The sequence below is a fragment of the Octopus bimaculoides genome, chromosome 19 (assembly GCF_046866305.1).
Source record: "Octopus bimaculoides isolate indiv1 chromosome 19, ASM4686630v1, whole genome shotgun sequence".
Taxonomy (NCBI): domain Eukaryota; kingdom Metazoa; phylum Mollusca; class Cephalopoda; order Octopoda; family Octopodidae; genus Octopus; species Octopus bimaculoides.
The window spans coordinates 49,347,467-49,375,109 of record NC_142946.1 but is presented as its reverse complement, the minus strand read 5'-3'; the positions used below and the strand labels follow the sequence as shown (position 1 = coordinate 49,375,109).

At 37.2% G+C, this 27,643-nt stretch overlaps 1 protein-coding gene across 6 annotated transcripts in view; it reads left to right on the top strand.

Annotated features, from left to right (window-relative positions):
- Window positions 1-24,596, top strand: part of LOC106878111 (uncharacterized) — a 32,270-nt gene extending 7,674 nt beyond the window's left edge. For 4 of the 6 annotated variants that reach the window (XM_052974893.2, XM_014927221.3, XM_052974894.2 and 1 more), the window contains exons 2-9: window positions 968-1,078; window positions 4,469-4,561; window positions 5,556-6,920; window positions 7,242-7,477; window positions 8,284-8,346; window positions 18,960-19,079; window positions 21,863-21,932; window positions 22,487-24,596. In XM_052974893.2, coding sequence (XP_052830853.2) covers window positions 5,582-6,920; window positions 7,242-7,477; window positions 8,284-8,346; window positions 18,960-19,079; window positions 21,863-21,932; window positions 22,487-23,577 — 2,919 coding nt within the window. In that variant the 5' untranslated portion in view covers window positions 968-1,078; window positions 4,469-4,561; window positions 5,556-5,581 and the 3' untranslated portion in view covers window positions 23,578-24,596. Of the gene's footprint in view, window positions 1-716; window positions 1,079-4,468; window positions 4,562-5,555; window positions 6,921-7,241; window positions 7,478-8,283; window positions 8,347-18,959; window positions 19,080-21,862; window positions 21,933-22,486 lie in introns of those variants that run through there. The other 2 variants (XM_089337646.1, XM_089337647.1) reach the window with 2 other exon arrangements.
- Window positions 24,597-27,643: the final 3,047 nt, after the last annotated feature.

Genomic DNA, 27,643 nt, shown 5'->3' with positions numbered 1-27,643 from the left:
AAAAACTCAATTTCATACAAAATGTTATCAAATATAATTGCCAAACAGTATTTAGCTGAAAAGCATTTCGCAATTGCAATTGTTTTCATCCTCTATTCTAACGAATAAAGATCAGTAATTAATTTATCTCCTTCGAAGCCATAGCATTTATTGATTTTTTTTGATCGTTTTTATTTTCATATTGTTGTTGCTTTTCTTTATTAGCAACATGCTTTATATATTTCACTCATTCCTTTATTTATCTTTCAAATTTTACTCTCGTCCCCCCCCCCTTTTTAGTAATAAATCTTATTATCGGGAATATCAATTGTAAGATAATAATTAGTAATTATAATAATTTATTTGTTATTTATCATAATTTGTAACACTCGAATCACTGGCCAAATACATTTGTAGCGAGTGCATCTTCTTATTTAGTCGGAAAAAAAAATATATACATATATATATATATATATATCCATATATATATATATATATATATATATATATATATATATATATATATATATATATATATCCATCCATATATATAAATTCAATAATAGGATGAATTCTTTTACAAGAATTTATCAAGTAGCTAGCGTGAAAAAAGCCTCATAAGGGAAAAAATCCATCATTTATTCCCGTAATATATATTTATTTATATAATGCCCTTATATAAATAAATATCCATATATATATATATACATACATATATATATATGAAGCTGGAACTTATTTTATGGATGGCAGAATCGTGAAAGGTAAAGTGGACCCTTCAACAGAAACTGAACTCGGAGCGTAAAGGGACGTAACTAATAACCGGAAGGCACTCCAAGTCACCTTTCAGTTCCTGCTATTCCATCGTCCCAATACGAATTTATAATACAACGATTAAATCTTGTTTGACTAGCTTATATAAAGAACGTATCCTCGTTGTATTTATGTGCACAACATGAAACTATATATATAAAAATTCGATTCACAGAATTTGGACGGCGTGAAGAATATATGAACGAGAATGTAATTCGGAAAAAAAAAAGTAATAAAAAGAATAAAACCACCGGCCGCCGAAACGAAAAACAGAAAAAAGTGTCAGGTAATAACTGAAAACTATTTTCTTTATCATCGATTTATATTGGATTTAAAATTCTACTTTAGATCTAATAATTCCAATTCTTGGAACTTGTTTTTTTTTAAAAGTATATACACGTAAACATATGCAAGCTGCATTGCCCTGTGTTTACCGAGAAACTGCCAACTTTTGGGGCCAGTTTTCTTTGTATTCGAATCAGATTTTCCTTTATTAGAGTCACTATTAATTCATTTGTTTGGGTGTTGATCTAAGAGTTCATTATTTTGTGACCCATTGGTCTTTAAAATTACTTCCTCAAAGAGGTGCACTTCATGTTTGTAAAGCACGCACGCTAGTTTGATATGAAATCCTTCAACGGACAACCAAAAATTAGATGGATAACTACTATGTTATTAATCCTACCATATTATTATCATTATGATCATAATCATCATCATCGAAGACACGCTTGAAATGATACTAATGTTTTCTCGCGAAGTTACTGCAACAAAATGTCTTATCGGATTTTGATCGACCATTAACTAGTTGCTGCCTATAATTCTCAAGAAATTGGTTTGGATCAATATTTCACAATGTTTTAATGATTAGCTTACGAAGGTATTTCATTGTCTTGACAAAACTTGCTTCAGAAAGATGTTCTAAACACACTGTAGAGTGAAACATTAAGTTTTTGTCTGCTAGTGCCTAAAACTGAGAGAACCTCGCATATGCAGTACGAGTTGTATCGAAAAGTTTAACATTTCTGATAATTTTTTTTCAACAGCTTTTGATAAATATATTATATTTATCTAAAACATATTTTATCACTTATTTGGATGCAGTCTTTTGACGTTTTGCTGGTAAAACTAAAATGTTATTGTTTAATCTGTATCGAGCAAACCTGTTATCAAAAGCATTCCGGCTGGGACCATCTTCTCTATATAGAATTAACAGTTAGACTAACCGTTAAGGTTAAACTAAAGCGTTTGACCCGAGCACAAAAACAAAGGAAAAATAGTGTAAATTGGTGTAAAACAACTTGCCTTAAACGAATATGAAAAAAAAATGTGCGCTCGCGAAAGGGGGGTGGGGAAGAGGGCTCGGAAAATCCACATCGTCAGTCCATGGCCTTTAAACTATAGTGTTTGACCCGAGCTGAAAAAAAGAAAAAGAAAAAAATAGTGTAATAGGTGTAAAACAACTTGCTCTGGCGCATGAGTGGTTGGTGTAAAGAAGGGCATCAAGCTGTAAAAACCAAGCCAAAACAGACTATGGAACCCGGTGCAGCCCTTGGCCTTATCAGCTCCTGTCAAACTGTCCAACCCATGCTAGCATGGAAAATAGACATATAATGATGATAATGATTCTTAATTCTTAAGAGCTGTATAATTCTTGGCACATCCATGATCCTTACATACAGATATCCATGCTTTAATCTCTTTCAATCTAATTTCACATGTCCCCTGTGTGAAGTGGTATTAGTTTTACACATAGCAAATACTTTCGGACATACAGTTCCACATCTCCACAGAAACCTGGTCTGTAATGCTACCAATTTCAGCCAAATCCTTCCATTGAGTTTCTCATTCACAGCTTTTATCGTTACTTTTGTCAGTACTCCATTGTGGACCTCACTTAAGTCTTGAAGAGTGTCAACAGCTGTTTGGGGCTGATTATACCTTCTGGTCCTAAAGAGAAGAACCAGTAGAGATACTCAGTGATAACGAGGCCCAGCATTTGGAGGGAGTGTGAAGGTGCCGAGTACCATTCACAATTAGAGGGGGTGTGGTGGTGTTTTCTTCATATAAATAGTCCTTGAGTTTTTTTGCTGTTAAAAGAGACAACGTTGGTGTGGCCCGTCTGAAGGATTCTCTCAAGGTCTCTGTTTATGGAATAAATGTTTATATTTAAGGTTGCATGTGGATAATGCATACTTAGGGAGGAATGGTGGATTATGTTGCCTGCATAAGAGTGTGTGTGTTGTTGGATGTGGTAGCATAGAGGTCATCAATGACCTCAGTGCTACTACAAGGAATTGCCTCCTGGGAACACCAACGTTGAGTGAATGAATGTTGGTTAGAAGGTGCATCTGGCATTCAAGGTCTCTCTGCATGCAAATTCATGGCTGATGTACTTCCTGTTACCAACTCTCATTTGTTTCCAAGGAAAGGTGATTTTTTTTTTTACTCATAATGTCAGTGCGATGATCACATGCTACACACCTTCCTTCCAAGCACTGCTGTAAACAGCGGAAGTAAGCTTGAATGTTAAAACCTAGTGTGCATGCACAACAGAGTTCAAGGTCAATCTGTGCCAAGCGACTTCAGTTTGCAAGCTTTAGCTTCGTTACTATAGCAACAATCTGGATACTTATTGATCAGACCATGTACATTCATATATATTTATGAAATGTCGATTTGATGGAATGATGAAGGGAGTGAACTTAGTGTGTGAACTCCTGTGCTGTCTTTGATGGGAGATTTCATTCATTGTGTATACACTCCACTCACTCATGATGGGCTTCTTTTAGTTTCCATCTAACAAATTCACATTCACTCACAAAACTTTTGCCAGCCCAATGCTGTTGTAGAAGACTCTTTCCCAAGGTGCTGTGCAGTGGGGCTGAACTCAAGATCACATGGTTGGGAAGCAAGTTTTAGCACACAGCCATACCTGTGCCTAAGAAATGCTGATTATTGATATTTATTTTTTCACTCCACTCCTTTTATTTTTACTGATATTCCTCTTGGATATATTGATGGCTTAGTGGTCAGGATCTTCAACTCACAATCGTAAGGTTGTGAGTTCGATTCCCAGTTGTCTGTTGTGTCCTTGAGCAAGACACTTTATTTCATGTTTTTCCCGTCCTCTCACCTGGCAAAATTGAGTTGTACCAGTAATTCAAAAGGGCCAGCCTCATAATTATTCTGTGTCATGCTGAATCTCTCTGAGAACTATATTAACCCTTTATCATTTAGATTATTCTCTCAAATGTATTGCTTATTTATTCACATTGTTTTGAATTAATCATGCATTATCTTGTAGCTTCAAGGTTTCAATGGTGAGTTTGTATATTTTTAGAATGACATTGTAGGGTAGGTGTGAGAGGCTGGATCTGATCAGTTTTAACATAAAACAGGTAGAATATTTTGTTCGGATATTTGGTAGAATATTTGGCTAGATTAAATGCTAAAGGGTTAAGAATATGTGTTTGTGGAGTGCTCAACCACTCACATTTGAATTTCATGAGCAGGCTGTTCCATTGCTCGTATCAACTGGAACACTTGTCATCATAACTGACAGTGAGTCAAAGCAAGGCCATACTAATATTTATTATTGATCATCTCAACCCTTCTCTCTCTTTGTAGTTACTCAGCGTACTTTATAATTGTACTTTTACGCTTTTATTTTCAGGTAAAGGAATCTGATTAAGAGATCACACACACACATACGTTTGAACAACCTGTCATTTCCAGGTGGATGTTCCACTTAATACTCTACTCTAAGGTGAGAAGAAGGATTATCTTTTAGCTTTTACTTGTTTCAATCATTACACTGTGGCCATGCTGGGGCACTACCTTGAAGGATTTTAGTCAAATGAATCTAGCATAAAACAGCCTTAGAAACATGCTGGAATGATCAAAATAACATTTTAAATAAAAATAAGCGAGATATTGGGTGAAAAATTAGCAAACCTCATTTGAATATCAGAGAAATATACCTAGTAGATATAGCAAAAAGGTTAGATATGTGTAAATATTGACAGATAATTACGAAATTTGTAATTTTTAAGTGATCCCATATGAGATCACTGGTAGGTAATGGGTTAAGGTCGTGTTTGTCTTTTATCCCTGCAGGTACCAGCTGCACTTGGGTGAATTTCAATAATGCTACTCATCCTTTACAAGTTTGTTTACTTGCTGCCAATGTTTAAGAAAAAAAAAAGAAAAAAAAAAGAAGCAACTTCTTAACTTCCAAGCATAAATCTTCTCATAATTCTAATTATTTTTGCAACACCTATTCTAATTCAAGAATGAAGGATGAGGGTACTCAAAGCTAATTTGGAAATTGGCATGATTAAAATTATCTTAATTTTACTTTTTTGGGAATGGTGAAATTCTAAGCAGATAATACTTTCTATCTCAAGGATTTTTAATCTAGTATTTCAAAAGGAAAAGGATCAAAAGTCCTTCCCTAATCAAGATTCCTGAATTTTATTGCATATTTATTTGTCTTCTGAAGGAGACACTGGTCTGTCACAGGATTATTCATTTTTGCCAGTTGAGTGAACTGGAGCAATGTGAAGAACACAACGCACTACCCAGTCCAGAAATCAAAACCACAATCTCATGATCTTGACTGCACCTCGACAATCAAATATTTACAATATTTATAGCTTTATCTGCTTTGAGTTTCACCATTCCAGAAACAGGGATCATTTCACATTCTTTTGAAGTTTCTAAGTTTTTATGATGTTGGTCTCAATTTCTATTTATTTCAGATCTAGGGAATATTTAATTGTAGAAAATGGAAGAGAATTCAAGACTCTTTATGCAGTTAGCTAACCTATTTTCCCAGCAAAATGCGCCACAAACGACTACAGCTGGTACTGTTTCTAATGGTTCAACTGCAGCTCCTGTGAATTCCTCTCCCATGAACAATGCTGTGGCTGAAGTAGCCAGACTTCTGATTAACTTAATGCCACAGATACAGCAGGCTTCTACTGCATCTTCTCAGCAACCTTCACAACCACCACCACCACCACCACCACCACCACCACCACCACCACAACAACCACAACAACAACAACAGCAACACCAATCACAGTCAATACCACCTTCATCACAAAATCCACATCAGCCATCAACTTCATCACCACAGTCGCTACCACCACAGCCAGCATCACCTCAACATCAGCAACAACAACTCCTTCAAAATTCTCAACAGTCTGAAGCATCTCTGAGCCACCAGTCCCAGGGAGGTAATTCTAATCAAAAAACTCTACAGCCACAGCAACCTCATATTGCCCCACAGCAACAAATTTCACAGTCATCACAGATCCAATCCAAACATCAGCAACATCAACCAGAACAGATTCATCATCAGCAGCAGCATCAACAGCAGCAACAACAAATACATCAGCAACCTGAACAACAGTCACAACAGCAAACCCAGCTACATCACCATGATCAACAACAACAACAGCAACAACAAAGTCAGCATCATCCCCACCAACAACAGCAACAGAATCACCACCACCATCAAATCCATCAACAACAGCAACAACAACAAAGAAATCAGCAGCATCATCATCAACAACGACAACAACAAAATCAGCAACAACAAAACCAACAACAACAACAACAACAAAATCATTATCATTCAGAACAGTTGCATCAATTACAACATCAATTACAACAACTGCAACAACTGCATTCATCTAATCAATCACTACAACAATCTCTTCAACTATCTCCACAGGTGAAAGAAAATGCTTCGTTGACCACCGTAGCCATATCTCACTCGAACACTGAAGGTGTCAGCACAAACGTTACTTTACCGTATTGGCCGACCACCACATGCAGGAGTTCACCGACGTACTCAATGTCCACCTTGAATGACTTACAGTTCGATGGTGCTCCAGCGAAACGTGCCATGGGTGATAAAGGAGCATTCAACTTGCCTTACATGTTGCACAGACGTCATCGTTTACCAAGGGAGAAGATGAAAAGGGGACCAAAGGAAAAAGAGTTCTTTCGATGCTTTCTATTTTGTTTGCCGGATATGTATGCAAAAATGCCCAAATTTACGTCAAGTGACCCCCTTGAGCAAGAGATTGTGCGCTCCTACCAGACCCAAGGTTATGGTGAGTTTATTGGTTTTTTTTTTCTTTCTTATTTCTCTTTTTGAGGTATCTTTTCATACTTTTCTTTTCTTTTTTTTTTTCTTTTACTTGTTTCAGTCATTTGACTGCGGCCATGCTGGAGCACCGCCTTTAGTCGAATCAAATCTTCATTCACGTTGCTCCAGTCCACTCAACTGGCAAAAATGATGCAGCTCTTTGGTTTACCAGTTCTATTCAAATTGTCTAACCCATGCCAGCATGGAAAATGGACACTATATATGATTCTGATGTTGTTAAATATTTTACTATTAGCAGATAATTTTATAATTCTCTTGTTTTCAGGGTTTCCTAGCCAAGATTATATAAATGGAGTTCCCAGAAAAACTTACCTGTGCCTTAAACAAAAAGAAGACCGCTTCCTCCAGTACCTCATTAGTATCTATCCTGTACTTGAAGGTAAAAGGTTTGAACTTTACCGAGTGGATAGACAGAGAAATCTCATACAACTCTCCGACCGCACTCCACGAGCTATCAAAGACACAAAATATCAAGGAACCATCATAATAATACCGTTCAGTGTAAGAATATACAAAAATCTTTTCGTTTTTATGTATTTTTAGATTTATGTTAGATTATAAACGTGTGTGATTTAAGGGCGATTTACCCTGCTTTTAGCATATCCCACGACCACTTGATACCTTCCTCTTTTCTTTGTCACTCTTGCATATATTGATGTTTTTGAATATTCACCCCCCCCCCCCAAAAAAAAACCCACATTTATTGGAATGATGATACACCCAAACGTGGTCCATTACTGGAATTTAAGCAAAAAATTTGGACTGTCCATATTTTAATGGTAGTTTTAGGATTTGATGGGTAGGGTTAAAAATGCCTTTTTTTTTTCATCATCCTGTGAATTCCCATGTGCAGGACACAAAGATGCAAAGAATTTTTTGAAAATTACTCAAAATAAAAAAGTTACGGAGGTGTTATATGGGGTGCCTAAACCAGAATTCCACAGATACAAAATAACTATCTGAGGAATTGATGGTCCACATCTTGCCAGAGGTATAATTCACTGCTGTGAGCAGAAGCAGTGATGTAGAATTGATGGCTATTTTGTTAGCTTTTAATGCTTGGTTCAATTCCTCCCAAGGGGAAAACTACTTGCATAAATCTGTATTCTTTCCAAGAGGAGTATTAAGTATCATCCTGCTTAATGTTAGGTGAAATGGGGGTATATGCCATATGTAGAATATTGTGGCTTGTAAAAGACATCGGTTTAAACATTTTTCTTTTGGTTATTAGCTGTCAGGACATTTTTTTTCTTTTTCTAAATAAAATTCATGCATCCATTTTCATCTTCAACACCCTACTTTTTCAGCGATCCCCTTATCAAGATGCAGAACACCCAATTAATGTTAATTCAGAAATAAGGTTTGGCCAGGTAAACATTAAAAAGTTTTGTATTCTGTAGTTTCTTTATTATTTTAACGTTTATCATTGTTGTATCTTGTGTGTGTGCATGTGTCTGTGTTTAGGTGTCTGTTTACATGGACCATACCTGTAATTCAAAGGGCCAGTCTTGTCTTACACTCACTGCATCACATCGATTCTGCCTAACGATTACGTTAAGGGTACATGTGTTCTAGGGGCATATCATGGTTGTTGTCATTGGATGTGCTGCCACACTGACCATACTGTGATTAAAATGAGTATTACTCAAATCAGGCGTACAAACTGAGGTGTGCAGTGTTATTTCAGGACACCCAATGTCACCAAATTTCAGGCAGGGGTAGAACAAAAGTTTTTCCATTATGATTTGTGTTTAAATTAATGACTAAACTTTATATTTATAACGAGTTTGCCATTTTCAATAGGTGTGCAGCACACCCAGAATATATGCCCCTGATGTGTTCATGAGAAACACAGACCCTTACACATTGCGCAATAAGTAAATGGTTCACTTGACTGAGCCACTTGTCAAAACTGATAGAAAATCCATTTACATAGATATGTTTGTGCATGGGTGTATCTTTATATGCATGGATGTGTGCATGAATGTATGTGTTTTCTTAAAAGTTTGTATTTTTTTCTGTTTTGTTGTGTTGCTAATAGACTAAATTCATAATTGTTCTTGCTTAAGGCTTTGTGTGTAGTTTATTTTATCATCCTCCAGAGCATTTCTTAGTTGTACAGTCTTTATTATTACGCTAATTTTTTTTTGAAGGGAGCAGAATAGAGCATCTGACTAAATCCATTCATTCTTTTGTCTTTTATCTTTTACTAGTTTCACTCATTTGACTGTGGTCATACTGAGACACCACTTTAAGGGATTTAGTCAATCGAATCAACCCCAAACCTTTTTTTTTTTAAAGCCTGGTACTTGTTTTATCAGTCTCTTTTGCTGCACTGTTGAGTTATGGTGACATAACAAACCAACACTGGTTGTTAAGCTGTGGTGGGGACAAACACACACACACACACACACACACATCATCATCATCATCATCATTAGTTAATGTCTGTTGTCCATGTTGGCATGGGTTGGATGGTTAGACCAGGGCTGGTGAGCTGAGGGACTACACCCAACTTTTCTGATTTGGCATGATTTCTATGGCTGGGTGCCCTTCCTAACACCAACCGTATATATATATATATATATATATATATATATATATATATATATGTTGGGCTTTTCTCAGTTTCTGTCTTTTAAGTCCACTCACAAGGCTTTAGTAGAAGACACTTGCCAAGGTGCCACACAGTGATGCGGTTCAAAGACACACACACATAGATATACATACATATATATAAATATCAGCATGGCCGCAGCTCTGAGCTGAAACTATAGAAAATATATATATATATATATATATATATATCATCATCATCATCATCATCATCGTTTAACGTCCGCTTTCCATGCTAGCATGGGTTGGACGATTTGACTGAGGACTGGTGAAACCGGATGGCAACACCAGGCTCCAGTCTAATTTGGCAGAGTTTCTACAGCTGGATGCCCTTCCTAACGCCAACCACTCAGAGAGTGTAGTGGATGCTTTTACGTGTCACCCGCACGAAAACTGCCACGCTCGAAATGGTGTCTTTTATGTGCCACCCGCACAAGCCAGTCCAGGGGCACTGGCAACGATCTCGCTCGAAAATCCTACGGGAGCCAGTCAGGCGGTACTGGCAATGGCCACGCTCAAAATGGTGCATCTCATGTGCCACCCGCACAAGAACCAGTCCAGGGGCACTGGCAACGATCTTACTTGGCTTGCCGGGTCTTCTCACGCACAGCACATTTCCAAAGGTCTCGGTCAGTAGTCATCGCCTCGGTGAGGCCCAATGTACGAAGGTCTTGCCTCACCACCTCAGCCCAGGTCTTCCTGGGCCTACCTCTTCCACGGGTTCCCTCAACTGTTAGGGTGTGGCACTTTTTCACGCAGCTATCCTCATCCATTCTCACCACATGTCCATACCAGCGCAATCGTCTCTCTTGCACACCACAACTGATGCTTCTAATGTTCAGCTTTTCTCTCAAGATACTTACACTCTGACGGGTATTCACATTGACATTACACATCCAACGGAGCATACTGGCTTCATTCCTTGCGAGCTTACGTATGTCCTCAGCAGTTACAGCCCATGTTTCACTGCCATGTAGCATGGCTGTTCGTACGCATGCGTCATACAGTCTGCCTTTTATTCTGAGTGAGAGTCCCTTTGTTGCCAGCAGGGGTAAGAGCTCTCTAAACTTTGCCCAGGCTATTCTTATTCTAGCAGCTACACTTTCAGCGCACCCACCCCCACTACTAACTTGGTCGCCCAGATAGCGGAAGCTATCGACTACCTCTAGTTTTTCACCCTGGAATGAGATAGAAGTTGTTTCCTGTTTGTTTACAGTCTTTATTGCACCTGAACATCTTCCACAAACAAAAACTAACTTGCTAGTTAACCTGCCTTTGATGTTGCTGCACCTCTTATGTGTCCATAGCTTGCACCGGGTACATCTTATAGAGTTACTACCTACTCCTTTTCTACATACTGAACAGGGCCATCTACCTGAAGGGGTTTGTGTTTTATCTACCTTCCTACTTATTAGGATTTTGGTTTTAGCTAGGTTGACTCTAAGGCCCTTCAATTCTAGACCTTGCTTCCACACCTGAAACTTCTCCTCTAGTTCTGATAGTGACTCCGCAATTAGGGCAAGGTCATCAGCATAGAGGAGCTCCCAGGGGCATATACACACACACACACACACACACACACACACACATATGACAGGCTTCTTTCAGTTTCTGTCTACCAAATCCACTTCCAAGGCTTTGGTTGGCCCAAAGTTATAGCAGAATACACTTGCCCAATATCATACTAAATTGCTTGCCTAGAATGAGACGATTGGACACAGCTGTTTGGCCACAAAAAATTTGGCATGACCACACACACACACACACGCACGCTTGCAGAAATATACACATAAAGACTGAAAGAGGGAGAGACAGTACAATTTATTAATTGAACATGGCTTACATAATCACCTTCTCTCTCCTCATACGAATAAAGAGAAATATGCTTAGAGGGATAGCAAGAGAGAGAGAGAGAGAGAACAAGCAAAACATTAAAACTTCTGATGTCCAAATAAGTCTGCATCAAATTAGCGACACTGAATAAGTGATACCAAAACAGCTGTGCCAAGATGTCTCACACTCTGCTTCTCTTTGAAAGGAGCTTTGTATCTTGAACAATGCAAAAGTTTCTGAAGAGACTGTTGCCTGTGAATTGAATGTCCAGCTCTGTTTTATTCTGTAAGATGTTTGTAACACCTTTACTGTTTCTTTATTATCATTTGAGAATCTTTCGTCTTTTTGCATGGCATTTGACTTTGAGAATATTTCTTTCTTACCTATTCTTTCTTCGATCATGGATTATTAGGTTTTTTATTTATTTATTTATTTTAATTTTTTATTTTAAAGGCAGTGAGCTGGCAGAATCATTAGCATGCCAGGTGAAATGCTTGACAGCATTTCGTCTGTCTTCATGTTCTGAGTTCAAATTCTGCCGAGGTCGACTTTGTCTTTCGTCCTTTCAGGATTGATAAAACAAGTACCAGTTGAGTACTGGGGGTGATGTAATCGACTTAGTTGCTCCCTCGAAATTGCTGGCCTTGTGCCAAGATTTGAAATCATTATTAGGCGTTTTTTATTTAGTGGCTGAGCTAGTACATTGTGGTGTATCAGTTGGGGGAGGGGTCATTTATGGATTCAGTTCCATTGAAAACGTATTTTTTGTTTTCCTCAGTGTTACGTTTACTGAACTTCCTGACATCAATCATCAATCGTCAGTGGTGTACTGTTTTTGATGATGCATCACTATTATGATTTGCTAAATTAAAATTTGAAAAAACAAAACAAAAACAAAAAAAAACAAAATGGTTAATCATAAGAATAAAGATGTGACACCTTTGCGTACCATATCAAATTGTAGTGTGGGCTGCTATGTAACTTGTTCACATCTCCTTGCCCATTTTTCCATTTATAGAAACAATTTTCTTTTATTTTACAGTATTTGTACAAATGGGCAAGCACCATAGCTTAGGTGGTAAGTTCTTAGAAACTGAATCTGAGAACCAGGTTCAGTTCCTGCTTGTAGCTAATTCACTAATTCTGAAATAATGTTCATGAGTATGTGTCACACAACTAGAAATTGCCTATTTTTGATACCTGCTCCTGTACATTATTGTACATCAACGTAGTGATTCCCTTATCACTAATCTGGTTAGTATGCTCTATTAGGTCTCCTCTACTGAGGAGGTCTAATAAGATAGAAACATGTTCAGAGTTGTCACACAAACTTGCCAAGATTAAGTTAAATTAATATTAGTCATTGTCGTTGAGCTAATCTTTTCTTCTTACATGTTATTATTTAATAGGTTTTTCTTTTCTCGTTACATTAAGTATAATGAATCTAGCTTGACTTAATTTTCATGTTGCTGGTGTCCCTCAGCGATTTACCTCCCTCATTTAAATCTTGCAGTTCTCTGCAAGTCAGTATTTTCCTAACATTAAACTGGCTTTGTGTGAATTTCCCAAAACTCCTCTACCCAGCCGTTTGGAAAAAAATTTTTACCAACAAAATTCCTATATAATTGTAATCTATGCCATTTGAAAGGTATTTCTGTAAAATTTTATTAAAAGATACCCTTTTTTCTGAAAGTCATGAGGAAAAAAAGTAGGGTTGTGTAAGTTTTTCCAAAACTCCTCTTCCCACCCCTCAGAAAATGTTTTTCCCAACGAATTCCTATATTCTTGGAATCTACAACATTTGAAAGGTATTTACTAAAAATTTCGTTAAAAAGTATTCATTTTTCTAAAATGTCAGTTGGGGGGGGGGGGGGGCGGGCACTTGTGTAGGTATGCTGAAAAGTTCCTGAATTTAAAGGTACCATGAAAGGCCTGGTTGGCGGCTCAACCTTCTGAGTTCTTGGTTTAGAAAAGCTGAAGGCTCGTTGCAACAAGTGTGTGAATCTGAGAAGGGAATATGTTGAATAAAATCCTAATTAACTGTATTTTCTTTTACCCAAAGTTAGGAACTTTCCAGTACCCCCTTGTGTATGTGTGTGTGGGTGTTAAAGAGAAAACTAGGGTATCCTTTATTTAGAAAATATAGAATGTATAACATATGTAAACAAACTCTTTTTTTGTTTTTGGAAGTGTTGAATGTCTATCATATTACAGACAAGAAAGTAATATTTCAAACACAGAATAGCCATGAAAACAGCAGAAAGATTGGGTGTTTTACCATTATATGATGGAAAAAGTTGTTAGCAGACAGTCACAGAACTGATACCATCCTAAAAGGGTATAAAAATCCAATCTTTGTGCTGTTTTCATGGCTACTTTTTTGTCTGTATGATATCATAGAATGTATAATACAATTAGGGATCGATATTGTTCTCCTTTTTTGTTTGTCCATCTTGTTTTACACAGAATTATTGTATTTATTCAGTGTGCTTATGTTCTTTGTAATTCTTCAATGATCTTGTGGTAACCAAATTGCTATAATATTTTTACATAGGCGAATCATCATCATCATCATCATCGTTTAACGTCCGCTTTCCATGCTAGCATGGGTTGGACGATTTGACTGAGGACTGGTGAAACCGGATGGCAACACCAGGCTCCAATCTAATTTGGCAGAGTTTCTACAGCTGGATGCCCTTCCTAACACCAACCACTCAGAGAGTGTAGTGGGTGCTTTTACGTGTCACCCGCACAGCACATTTCCAAAGGTCTCGGTCAGTAGTCATCGCCTCGGTGAGGCCCAATGTACGAAGGTCTTGCCTCACCACCTCAGCCCAGGCCTTCCTGGGCTGAGGTGGCACGGGTTCCCTCAACTGTTAGGGTGTGGCACTTTTTCACGCAGCTATCCTCATCCATTCTCACCACATGTCCATACCAGCGCAATCGTCTCTCTTGCACACCACAACTGATGCTTCTAGTGTTCAGCTTTTCTCTCAAGATACTTACACTCTGACGGGTATTCACATTGACATTACACATCCAACGGAGCATACTGGCTTCATTCCTTGCGAGCTTACGTATGTCCTCAGCAGTTACAGCCCATGTTTCACTGCCATGTAGCATGGCTGTTCGTACGCATGCGTCATACAGTCTGCCTTTTACTCTGAGTGAGAGTCCCTTTGTCGCCAGCAGGGGTAAGAGCTCTCTAAACTTTGCCCAGGCTATTCTTATTCTAGCAGCTACACTTTCAGCGCACCCACCCCCACTACTAACTTGGTCGCCCAGATAGAGGAAGCTATCGACTACCTCTAGTTTTTCACCCTGGAATGAGATAGAAGTTGTTTCCTGTTTGTTTACAGTCTTTATTGCACCTGAACATCTTCCACAAATAAAAACTTGCTAGTTAACCTGCCTTTGATGTTGCTGCACCTCTTATGTGTCCATAGCTTGCACCGGGTACATCTTATAGAGTTACTACCTACTCCTTTTCTACATACTGAATGAACTGTAATAATAATAAAATGCTTTAAAAATAGAGGCTCAATGTAAAAAAGTGTGACAATATTATATCTTGTAGGCAAAATGCTTGGTGGCATTTCGTACATCTTTGTTTTGAGTTGAAATTCCACTGATGTTGGAATTCCACTGATGTTGGAATTCCACTGATGTTGGAATTCCACTGATGTTGGAATTCCACTGATGTTGGAATTCCACTGATGTTGACTTAACCTTTCAGGGTCAATAAAATATGTACCAGTCCAGCGCTGAGGTTGATGTAATCAACTTATGCACCCTCCTCCAAACTTACTGGTCTTGTGCCAACATGTGAAACCAATATTGAGATGGCTTAAGATGAGCAAAACTCATTTATCCGATAACAGTAATATTGAATCACTTTAGGTTTATAAGTGATACAGCTGTAAGAAATAGAGGAAATTTCCAGTTTATGTCAGTATGGAGGAAAATATTGTTTAAATGGTGATAATAATAACTAAAAATCTTTTAAAATATTTATTAACTACCCTTCAAGTTCAGGTGTGCTTTCTCTCTGTTGCTAATGCTTGAGTATTGAGACAGGGATAATTTTATTGTCTTATTCTTATTAACTACCCTTCAAGTTCAGGTGTGCTTTCTCTCTGTTGCTAATGCTTGAGTATTGAGACAGGGATAATTTTATTGTTTTATTCTTAACCTTTTAGCATTCAAATCACTCTGGTAAGTGTAATGCTTGTTTATTTGCATTGCCTCGAATTGATCATGTAGCTTCGAGATTCCATGCTGTGATTATTTTAAAAATGACATTGTAGGGTATGTGTGAAAGGTCTGATCAAGTGGGTTTCAATGTAGAACAAGTAGAATATTCAGGCTGGATATGAACCTGCTTAAATGCTAAAGGGTTAAACTGAAAAGCCAACACTATCTAATCAACCATTCCAATTTCTCGGATTAACATTTCTTCTTAACAAGATTACACAGAAGAACATTTTTTAACATAATTTCTGTTGAGTTTGCCTTTTCCCTTGATTTTAGACTAAAATTAGCATGCTGATTTCAAAACTACACTCAGTTTTCTTCTATCACCTCAAGTTTTTTCCCCTGCAGCTTACTCTCTGAATAAGCACAGTTGCATTGTTTATCCGTAAGTAATAGGGCTGGTCAGCTGTTTTTATTATTTTATTGATAACCGGGGAACATTTTCAAAAAAATTTTTTACTTGTCTTGCTTTTTACAATTCATTCTACCTAATTTGGTGGTGCTGTGTTCAGAAATACCCTCAGAAATTTTCTATCATGTCAAGTTTTTTTGTTAAACAGGAATTCAGTTTTTTTTTTACCAAAAACATTTTAATGTTGTTATTAAATGTAATACTGAAATAAGAAACTAACACAAACCAAATGATACTAAACTTTTTGTTGTTTAACAAATATATTACACAAAATGTTTAATTACACATCCTAGGATAGATATTTCTGTCAGAATGGAGCTATTAAGAGAATGAACTTTCTCTTTGCTGCTTTGTGTGAATAATTTGCATCACGACTGTCACTTGGCAGAGACTAACAGTAGTGAGCCATTATGTTTGTGTTCCATCTACCTGATATTCAGTCTCCACGGTCTCGATGTCTTGGTGGAATTTTTCTCCTTGCTCCTCACTTATTGCATTATGATTTTCAGGGAAGTAGTCCAGATGACTGTGCAGAAAATGCACTTTTAGACTTATGTTGTAATATGGTGATAATATCAGAAATTTTGAAAAATGGACATTTGAGTTTGTCAAAAATCTTGACATGGTAGAGCAAAATGGATTTCATTTTTGAAATCAGCACCTCAAAATTACTAGGAAATACATCTCCAACACCAGACAACAAAACCCATGTTCTCCAGTGTTATTTGTATCATCATTTGAACTTCAGAAATCTAACCCCATTTTCATTTGGATCCTCTCCTTTTCTACATTTACTTTTACCATTAATTGATTTTCTTCATGTACAAATTGATAATATCAGGAAATCATTTGAATTTTGTTGAATTAGCATTTTCATTTTACAATATTGCAAAATTTGGTAGTTAGTATTTTTGGTTTAACAGTTCTAATTCTTAAATTATTAGATGTTAATTACCATCTTATTAACCATTTTGGAATTAATACTCATTGAAATTGTTATCTTAATTCTATCTATTTGCATGCCTGATATCATGTTTTTAATCTGACCATAGAGATACATGCTTTTGTTACAAATTCAATTAAACCTTTGAAGATATATTTTTTTTTTTAATTGTGTTACATCCATATATCTATACAAGCATGTATGGAGCAGTTTTTTTTTTTGTTTTGTTATTGCAATTTTAGATATTTATGTGTTGTTGGATCACTTGAACTGGTAGACAAGTGATGATCTGTGAGTATGAATCCTTTTGAAGATCCAGCGTAAGTAGGGGTACGAAGTTGAGACTGTTTAACAGACGCTAATTTGTTGGAGAAGAAAAACTTCTACTCTAACAATGGCATTGTTCAAAACTTAAAGTCTTAACTTTCTCAGAAGACACCAATGTGTATCTTTTGTTTTTACAGCTGGATGTTCATTTCCTACTGCTTCTAACCACTCAGTCATGAATTAGGAGAGGAAACCTCCTATCAGTCAGGCAGACTGAGGCAAGTAGTTAATGAGTTATGTACCTTGCCCAGAGGCATGATAATGGCTCTAGTTGTAAGTTTTGATCTCATGAACTAAATTCGACGACTGGTACCCACGCCAACGTCGTCTCCTTCATTGGACACGAAACTCGGCTTGCGAAAACCTGTTGGGGCAAGCGAAAGCGAAATCGTGATGGCACCTGTGCCCAGCGTCGCCTTCTGGGCACTTGTGCCGGTGGCACGTGTAAAGCCTATGCCTTAATGGTGGGTCTGTGATTACAGATGAAGTGACACACTAGTTGGGGTATACTGTTGTCACATCAATATTATCCATCTGTAACAAGGCTGCAAGCTGGCAGAATTATTAGCACATGGGGCAAAATGCTTAGCCGCATTTCATTTGTCTTTATGTTCTGAGTTCAAATCCTGCTGAGGCCGACTTTGTCCTTCATCCTTTCTGGGTTAATGAAATAAGTACCAGTTGAATGCTGGGTCAATATAATCACCTGGACCCTTCCCCACAAATTTCCATCCTAAAATTGTGCCAAAATTTTAAATCAATATTATCTAATGAAAAGTACATACACATCTTAGTCTTTACTCATTGCTTTCTGGTTTTTGTTCACATACATGCTGTACTTTATTCACACACTCATACACACATGCACGCATCCTATTCGTCACTCATACACACACACACATTCCCTCTCCCCACTCACTCTCTCTCTTAAAGTTAATTACATTAAGAGAGATAATGCAAAAGGAAAAGAAGAGAATGTAATACTTTCTCTTTTACTCTTTTACCTGTTTCAGTCATTTGACTGGCCATGCTGGAGCACCGCCTTTAGTCAAGCAAATCGACCCCAGGACTTATTCTTTGTAAGCCTAGTACTTATTCTATCGGTCTCTTTTGCCGAACCGCTAAGTTACAAGGATATAAACACACCAGCAGCGATTGTCAAGCGATGTTGGGGGGACAAACACAGATACACAAACATATACACACACACATACATATGTACATACATACATACATATATATATATATATATATATATATATACATATACGACGGGCTTCTTTCAGTTTCTGTCTACCAAATCCACTCTCAAGGCTTTGGTCGGCCCGAGGCTATAGTAGAAGACACTTGCCACGCAGTGGGACTGAACCCGGAACCATGTGGTTCGTAAGCAAGCTACTTACCACACAGCCACTCCTGCGCTTGTTAATTATTTTACTAAATTATTTCTTTTCCAGAAATGTTATCTTATGTCAAAATTTCAGATTCTGTAGCTTCAGTATAAAAACCATAATCTTTCTCTTCATTTTCATTTATTTTTATTTATTCATTTATTTATTTTGCTCATTATAAACTTAATCTTAATTATTATTTTTAAGGGCGACAGTAACTCACCTCCTCTGGAAATTGTTCAAACTGTTGGCAATGCAAGTTTTACGTCCACAGATGATGAACAATCGTATGGTGAAATGTCAACATCACATCTGTCATTAGATGAGGTAAATTTTTTTATCTATTTTCTGAAGATTTACACACAAATTTATGAGAAATGTATATGAATTTGTGTTGCAAGATTCCTGATCTGAAACCGTGTGTTGAAACAGATATTGTTATATTTCAGGATAGTCTTTTTTTTTATCTTTGCCGAATAACCACACACACTATATATTCGTTCTTCACTTATTTATTATTGTTCTTATTTTAACTGATGTCCAATGGATATCAGTTAAAATTTGAACAGTAATAAATGAGTGAAGAATGAATATATAGTATGTGTGGTTATTTGGTAAAAAAAAAAAAACCTCAAAAAAACTGACCATCCCGAAATATAACAATATTCTATGTTGAAAAAAAAAAAAATTGGTTCTGTGGTTAAGAAATTTGCTTTGCAATCACACAGTTTTAGGTTCAGTTCCACTGTGCAGCCACTTCAGCAAGTGTCACCTTGGGCTGATCAATGCTCTCTGAGTAAATCTGGTAGAAGGAAACAGTATGGAAGCTCATCGTGTGTTTTTGTGTGGTCCCCCTTGCATTGCTTGACAACTGGTGTAGGTTTGTTTATGTTCCCATAGCTTAGCTGTTTGGCAAAAGAAACTGGTAGACTTAAAATTAAGAACTGGGGTCGGATTTGTTTGACTAAATCCTTCAAGGTGGTGCTCCAGCATGGCTGCAGTCCAATGACAAACAAATAAAAGGTACCTTATTCTCATTAAAAAAATTTTTTTATATCATTGTGTATGGATGAGGATGGATACATACGTACGTATGTACACACACACACATACATACATGGTGCTGGTGCCACATAAAAAGTATCCAATGTATTCTGTAAAGTGGTTTTGCATTAGGAAGGGTACACACCTGTAGAAACCATATCAAAGCAGACAGTAGAGCTTAGTGAAGTCTGCAGGCTTGTCAGTTCCTGTGAAACCGTCCAACCCATGCCGGCATGGAAGACGGACGTTAAATGATTCTGATATATAACAAGCTTCTGCAGTTTCCATCTACCAAACTGCATTCACAAAGCATTGGTCAACCCAAGGTTATGTAGAAGACACCTGCCTAAGGCTCCTGCAAGTGGGTTAACATCCAGAACCACAAATTGTGAAGTGAATTTCTTAACTATATAGCCATGACTAACCTTTAATATGTGAAACCTTGTTTTCTACGAACATCATTATCAAAAATGTATCATAGTCATTGGTTCTAGCTATGTTAAGTATGTGCTTTTGTCAGGAGAAATCCTTAGTGAAACCTGACGGATATTTGGAGCAATTGTGAGGGCTCTATGTTGCTCATGTTGAAGAGGGACTTGAGATGAGGTTTTCTTGATATAAGTGACTTTAGATTTTTTCTTGTGGAAAGACACTAGATTGGTAATATTTCCATTGAAGGAGGCTTTCAAGGTCTCTCTTCATGGTATTGGTGTGGGGCCGGTGTGTGGTACCTAGGTTGTGAATGGATAATGCTTGGTTAGAGAAGAATGAAAAGTTGTGTCATGATGTAAAGTCATTGATGTAAAAAAGGGAGACAACTGAAGACAATACTGGGGCGCACACTGGGATGATCAAGTGAAGAAGAAAAAAGAGCTCCATCAACACACCTCACAATAGTGCAATCTCACATTAACATTATATGTCCACTGGAGCATGCATGCCTAATTATTTTCCCTAGCTCCTATCCCACAAATCCACTGCATTCCATGTCTTACTACAATGTAATGTTATGCTTCATACTCAGCCATCATGCAGTCTCTAAGAGAAAATCACTTTGTTACTTTCTTTGAAATTTACAACCCCCATGCTTACTCTGGCTGCTATATTTTCAAAACATTCTCCTCCACTACTAATTTGGTCAGTTAGATAATGAGAAACAATCAGCTACTTCTAATGAGGTCTTCTGAGCATTTGAAAAAATGTATTTTGTTGGTGATCTTACTGCTAAAATTACTTTTCTTTTCTATCAATCCCATTGCTTCTTTGGTGCTTCCATATTATATTCAGTATACTGTATGATATTCCTATCTTCTTTTCTGCATATCATGCCAGTTTCCTTCCTAGATAGCAGTAGAGTTTTGCCTTCCTTTATGCTAGCTGAAACTTTTGTCCTTGCTATGTTTACATTAAGACCACTCAATTCTAGATTGTGCTTCCATACATGGAATTTCTTCTTTAATCCTTTGACTAGATCAGTCATAAATAAACTGTGGCTCACGAGACTTTCTGAATGCTACACCTAATTTGTATACCAATTACTTTGAATTTTTTAAATAGTATGTCCCACCTGATGAGCCATGTCTCATGTGGCCTGCTTTTTGTAAAAGATTGCCTTCTACCTGGACTAGATCATACAGAAGTTCCCATGGACAGCCAGTCTTAGACTCCCTTGTTATAGGCTGAAGAACTAAAATTAAAGGCAGCAAAGACCCTGAGTCCTGATGGACAGCTACCTAAAGTTGATGATGATGATGATGATGATATTTCAGTGACGCTTCACTTTGCTATTATATCTGGAAGCAAAATTTCCAATTGGAAATCATAGATGTGTTTAATTCAATGATCATTTAATAATACTTTCAATTATAGGCACAAAGCCTAAAATCTTGGGGAGGGGGCCAGTCGATTACACTGATCCTAGTGTTTACCTGGTATTTATTTTATCAACCCCAGAAAGATGAAAGTTAAAGTCGACCTCTGTGGCATTTGAACTCAGAATGTAAAGGTGGACGAAATATCGTTAAGCATAATTACTGAATAACAATGCTTTTATCTTATATTTTCAGGGTGTTTTGACCAATGATTCGTCGCCGTATCAAAGATCTTTTGAAGAAAGCTCCCAAAGAAATAATTCAGGTAATTGTTCTTTGTTTCTTTTCGTTTATTCTTGTTGTTTAGTTTTGGTATCATTTTCATCAAGTAGTTCCATGATCAAACTGAATGTCATGTTTTTTTTGTGTTTTTTTTTCTTTTTCTTTCCTCACATTGTGTCTAGGGCTGCATCATTGAATGTGTCCTTTCTTTATTATGTGAAATATTGCTGAAGTGAGAGAGAGAGAGAGAGAGAGAGAGAGAGATGGTGAAAGTGAAAATGTACCCTCGAAGTACAAGGTGAATATGAGAGAGAATTTGGATAGAGGAACAGAAAAGGTTGGTGGATAGGTAAGTGTACCAGAGTGGAAAAAGTGTGTGGTAGATGACGAGTAATGGTGGACACTGTGAATGGGGAACAATTTGGAGCTGAAACATTTTCTTTCTAATGATAGAAGCAATTCTTTAACATTTGTTATTTTGTTACTTTCAATTGAGTGCTCTTTATAATGCTTTATAACTTCATATTTGTATTTGATAATTTTGCAGCTCTATTAAACTTTATTAATGACAAATATTTTTGTTTTATTTCATTCAAGACTTCAACCGACTAGATCTTTTTACACGGTTAATTAATGCCAGAAACCAGCTGACTTCTGTACGAGATCTCACAATGCCTCCCAAATTGCATTTAGTGGATCGACTTTTTCCTCTCTATCAGAATGATGAAGATATTTGCAACTGTTGCTTGAATCTCACCTCAGTCAAAGAAACTGAACCTGGCGATAACACAGCCTCCTTACAGGCTAAAAAAATGTTTTGCAGCTTTTGGAAAAAAATTCTTCATAAACATTTTTCTGGTTCCTTTGAAAAGTATCCAGTTGTGTGTCCAGAGAATGGTGGAGACTTCTTTGAAGTTCTCGGGAAAATACTCTCTCATGGTTTTCTTCTTTATGGCTATTGGCCTGTCCGCTTTGCTAAAGCATCTGCTTGTTTTATTATTACTGAAATTCAAAATGAAGATAGTCTTCTGAAATCTTTCAAAAATACTCTCTCAGAGTTTGAACTGTGTGTTGTCAATGCTGCTTTAAAGGAAGCTAGAATGTTGCCACCAAAGTTTTCTGCAAACCTTGAAGAAATGTTAGTAACAGTTCTTGGGAAATATGGTATTTTAAATGTTCCTGCTCCCTGTGACCTTAGTGACACTCTTCAACGGATTGCACAAACTATTTTAATTCACCGGCCTTATTGGGCGCTTAAGCAACTGGCTGATGGGTGCAAAAAGTCCATTTCATGCTCTTTTATCAGTGAAATGTCAGAAGATGATGTAGACTATTTATACCATTCGTTGGTTCCTGAACCACCTGTTCTCATTCCTAAGATTGAATACAAACATTGTGATGCCAGTGAAGAAGGTTCTTATGTTTTAGAGAAAAAAGTCCGAGATCAATTTGAAACCTATCTCTGGTCTGTTAATCGAGAGCAGCTTGAAGTGATTGTGGAATGCTGGGGTGGATGTGATTGTTTAATAGCTCCAAAATATTACGTACAGTTCTCCATGCCAGAGCAAGGCTATGGGGCCGTCTTTCACTGCCAACAAAACCTGCTCATCTTATCAAAGCGACTTGTAAATAAGACAGATATTGCTGATGCTCTCAAGAAAGCAACTGAATTAGAAAGTGCTGAATAGAATTGACGAATCTCTCTCTTGAAAGATTACTACTTGTGATATTGATTTATTTAGCTTTGATCTGATCTATCATTCCCTCTTCAACCTTCAACTGAAGCTAGTTTTTCATCTTTTGTATACATTAATGCATAAAAATGATTAAAGTGACAAAGAACTATTACATTCATTCGAATCAGGAGCAAGGAACTTATATCATTACTTAAGAGCAATGCAAGTGTCCCTTGAAGTATTGCGTCAGAGGGTTATTAACAAATACTTTAGCTTTCATATAATGTATCTTGGGCTAACCAGTTTGGTAGAACCAGTCTTTCTTTTGGTGTATACCTATTGAAGACATTCCTGGGTTATTATTATGCCCACTGGAACTGTTGAACTCAGCAATGCCAACTAACAAACCACTTGTTGACTTTACAGTTCTGTCACTGTTTAAGACAGTGAGCTCATGCAGCACCTTTTTTTACAAATAAATAAAACTGGACCATTTGAGAGTTAAATGTGTTGACTACTGACAAAACAGAATATAAACCACCGAATTCTTGGCTGGTTGTCTCATCCCCTACTTCCTTAGCCATTTGCATTTTCATAAATTAAAGGAAATATTTAAAAAACAATTCACAAATAGATTATTATTGAATATATTTTTCAGATTCTCTAAAAATCATCTACGAAATATTTCTTTTAAAGCATTTAGTAAATAAGGATTAAATATTTTTATTTAAATTCTTATAAATAAGCAACAAATATCCTGTCATCTCTCTATACTCTTGTACTAATCCATTTAAAAAAAAAAATTAGCAAAGATCAATGAAATGTATTGAGTATAGAGAATTAAAATTATTGGGAATATTTTAGTTTGTGTGTTTGTAATTTTTAATGTTATCTTCGCTGCTGATGTTTAAGAAATATCTGTTAAAAATTTGTCAGTGCTAAATTGCTATGATGGAAATTACATTTTTAAAACTTAATTTAAAAAAAATACCTGATAACATCCAATAAAACATGAACCATTTTTTAAAAAAGTAATTTGTTTATTTCACATGTGTTTTGAATTAATCCTGCATTTTCCTGTAGCTTCAAGATTTTGATGATATGATTGTTTATTTTTAGAATGACATTGTAGGATAGGTGTGAGAAGTTGGATCTGGCCAGCTTGAACATGAAACAGGTAGTAAAATATTTAGACAATGTATGGCCAGTTTATATATTCTTTCATTCTTTTACTTGTTTCAATCATTTGACTGTGGCCATGCTGGAGCACCCCCTTTAGTCGAGCAAATCGACCCCCAGGACTTATTCTTTGTAAGCCTAGTACTTATTCTATCGGTCTCTTTCGCCAAACCGCTAGGTTACGAGGAAGTAAACACACCAGCATCAGTTGTCAAGCGATGTTGGGGGGGACAAACACAGACACAAACATATACACACACACACACACATACATATATATATACGACGGGCTTCTTTCAGTTTCCGTCTACCAAATCCACTCACAAGGCTTTGGTCGGCCTGAGGCTATAGTAGAAAACACTTGCCCAAGGTGCCACACAGTGGGACTGAACCCGGAACCATGTGGTTGGTAAGCAAGCTACTTATGACACAGCCACCCCTGCGCCTATACCATTTTTACATTTACTCATCTTCGTTATAAAGGAAATGCTTTCTGTTATATAGACTATGCTAGGATGTAGGTCAAATTCTAAACAAAGGACTGATCTAGGTCCTAGGAAGTCAAGTGCTTCCCATTAATCATCTGGAGTGGAGATGTAAACACAAAGAATTTCCTGCTGTTTGACAAGCAACAAGCGAGAGGATTCGGTTTCAGATATCAGGTAGGGCCAAGTGAGATCTCTACATGTGTGTGTGTATATATGATGTGTCCGTATGTACAAAGGGGTACCCAAAAGTAACCGGAAACGTGCTCTGTAGGACAAGCCCGTTGTAGTTCAGGCTTCCGCCACTTGATGCGATCCTCAGGCATCAGTCTGCCGACCGGCGTCGTCCTTTGAAGTTGTACTGCCTCGTGGTGCGTCTTTGTTCCCTGTTCATCGACTTTTGCGACGGTTGAAACGAAGGAACAAGCGTGCTTCCGTGAAATTTCTGTTTTCTGCTGGGGAAAACGACGGCCGAAACAGTTGTCGTGCTGTGTTGTAGCAAAATTTGATCCTCGCGTTCTCACGGCAGATCAAAAGCATTCACGACTGAATTCATGTTGTAAACTGAAAGAACAGCTGTAAGTTGATCGATCTTTTTTTTCGAAGGTCATCACTGGTGACGAAAGCTGGTGCTGCGGAATTTGCAGATGTGGAAGAGGTGAAGAAAAAAAACGACGGAGGCGTCCAAAGGTGTCTCTTGGCAAGAGTTCCAGCAACTGCTTTGAACAGTGGAAAACGCGTCTGAACCGAGGTATTGAAATGGAGAATACTTTGAAAGCGACAAAAGTGTAAACATGTAAAACTAAGTAAATAAAATAACGTTGCAAAATTCCTGTTTCTTTTGGGTACCCCCTCGTATGTGTGGGTACCCTCTCGTATGTGTGGGTACCCATGAATTTTTTTCTTCTTCATATTAAATTCCAATATAATCATAATCTGCACCATTTGTGGGAAACGTATGTGTGTGTGTGTGTGCATGCGTGAATGTCTGCGTGTGTACGTGTGTGTGTGTGGTACGTCTGTACTTCTAACAGGTATTCTTATCCACGCTTATCTATATTTCAGCAATTATCCAATTATCCCTGTAAAAAAAGGAATTGTTGAGAATCAACAGTTTAACCCTGCATGAGAAGAATTCTTAGTAATTGCAAGGGAAATGAAAGTGTGTGTGCGTGCGTGTTATTTTGATTCTCGCACCAGAATTATATAAAGAGGAACGACCTCAGTGAGCAATCTGTTGGCAGAAGCAAGTAATAGTTTCTTTCAAGGCGGATCATTTTGCCAAATTGAAAAATCACCTCGTTCAAGGTTTCGTGGATGGTTTGCGATGGCAAAGAAGCCGCCATACGTTAACATGAAATCCATGATGAGGTGCTTTGAAGTTCATGTTGAAGCACTCGCGGATCATATGGATGGAAAACTGTTAAGCTAACTCAAAGTAGTTCCTCTCCAACTGAAGCTCATTGACTATCATCCATGCCTTATGAATATTAATGATCAACTTTCCTTGGCGATCGGAGCTGCTCTTGCAGTTGGTGAAGGTACAGTTATTTCGAACATCACTAATGATTTCGAGGTTAGTCCAAATATACTTCCTGTTTTATGGTGAAATTGACCCCATCTGGCCTCTCGTACCTATTTTACAATGTAATTCTAAAAATAAGCAATCATATTATTGAAGTCTTAATGCCACGAGATAGTACATGATTAATTCCAAACAGTGTGAATAAATAAGCATTACATTTGACAGAGTAATCGGAATGCTAATTCCACAGCTCTGTAAATCTATTCTGTGTATTTATTTATTTATAAGCTTTATTACCGGTATTTTTTCTTTTCTTTTTTCATTCTTTCTTTTTTTTTTTTAAATCACGGAGGCTCGTTTTGAACGTCTGGTAACGTCATTCGCTCACTATGTACATGTTATGTATACTTGAATTATCTGCATATAATACAAATCTGCTGAAATAAGATTCTTTCTAAATTGATGTATCTAACAGTATTTAACCTAGATTTTATGACAAACAACATAAATATTTTGATATGAAAAGAATTTGGCCCCACCGGCCTGCTCTTCAACAAAGGGTCAACATGCCACCTTAAGCTGAAACTAAGATGGAGACGAAATTTATATTAGGTAGTTCTATATTTAGCAACTTAACTTTAGCGTTTATTAACAGAAACACACACACGCACACAGGAAGGTCCATAACCTCAGAAGCATCGGTATTTGAATACTAACATAATGTTACATCGTGTTACATGATTTTTGTCCTTGGGTAGCAACTATTATTTCTTATTTGCTTACCCCTAGAACCTGTTAAAAATGGCTAATATTTCCTTCAAACTTTGCATTTGTTGCATTCATCCAAACCCCAAAGAATCCCTCTCAACACGTGGCTATGATGCCCCCC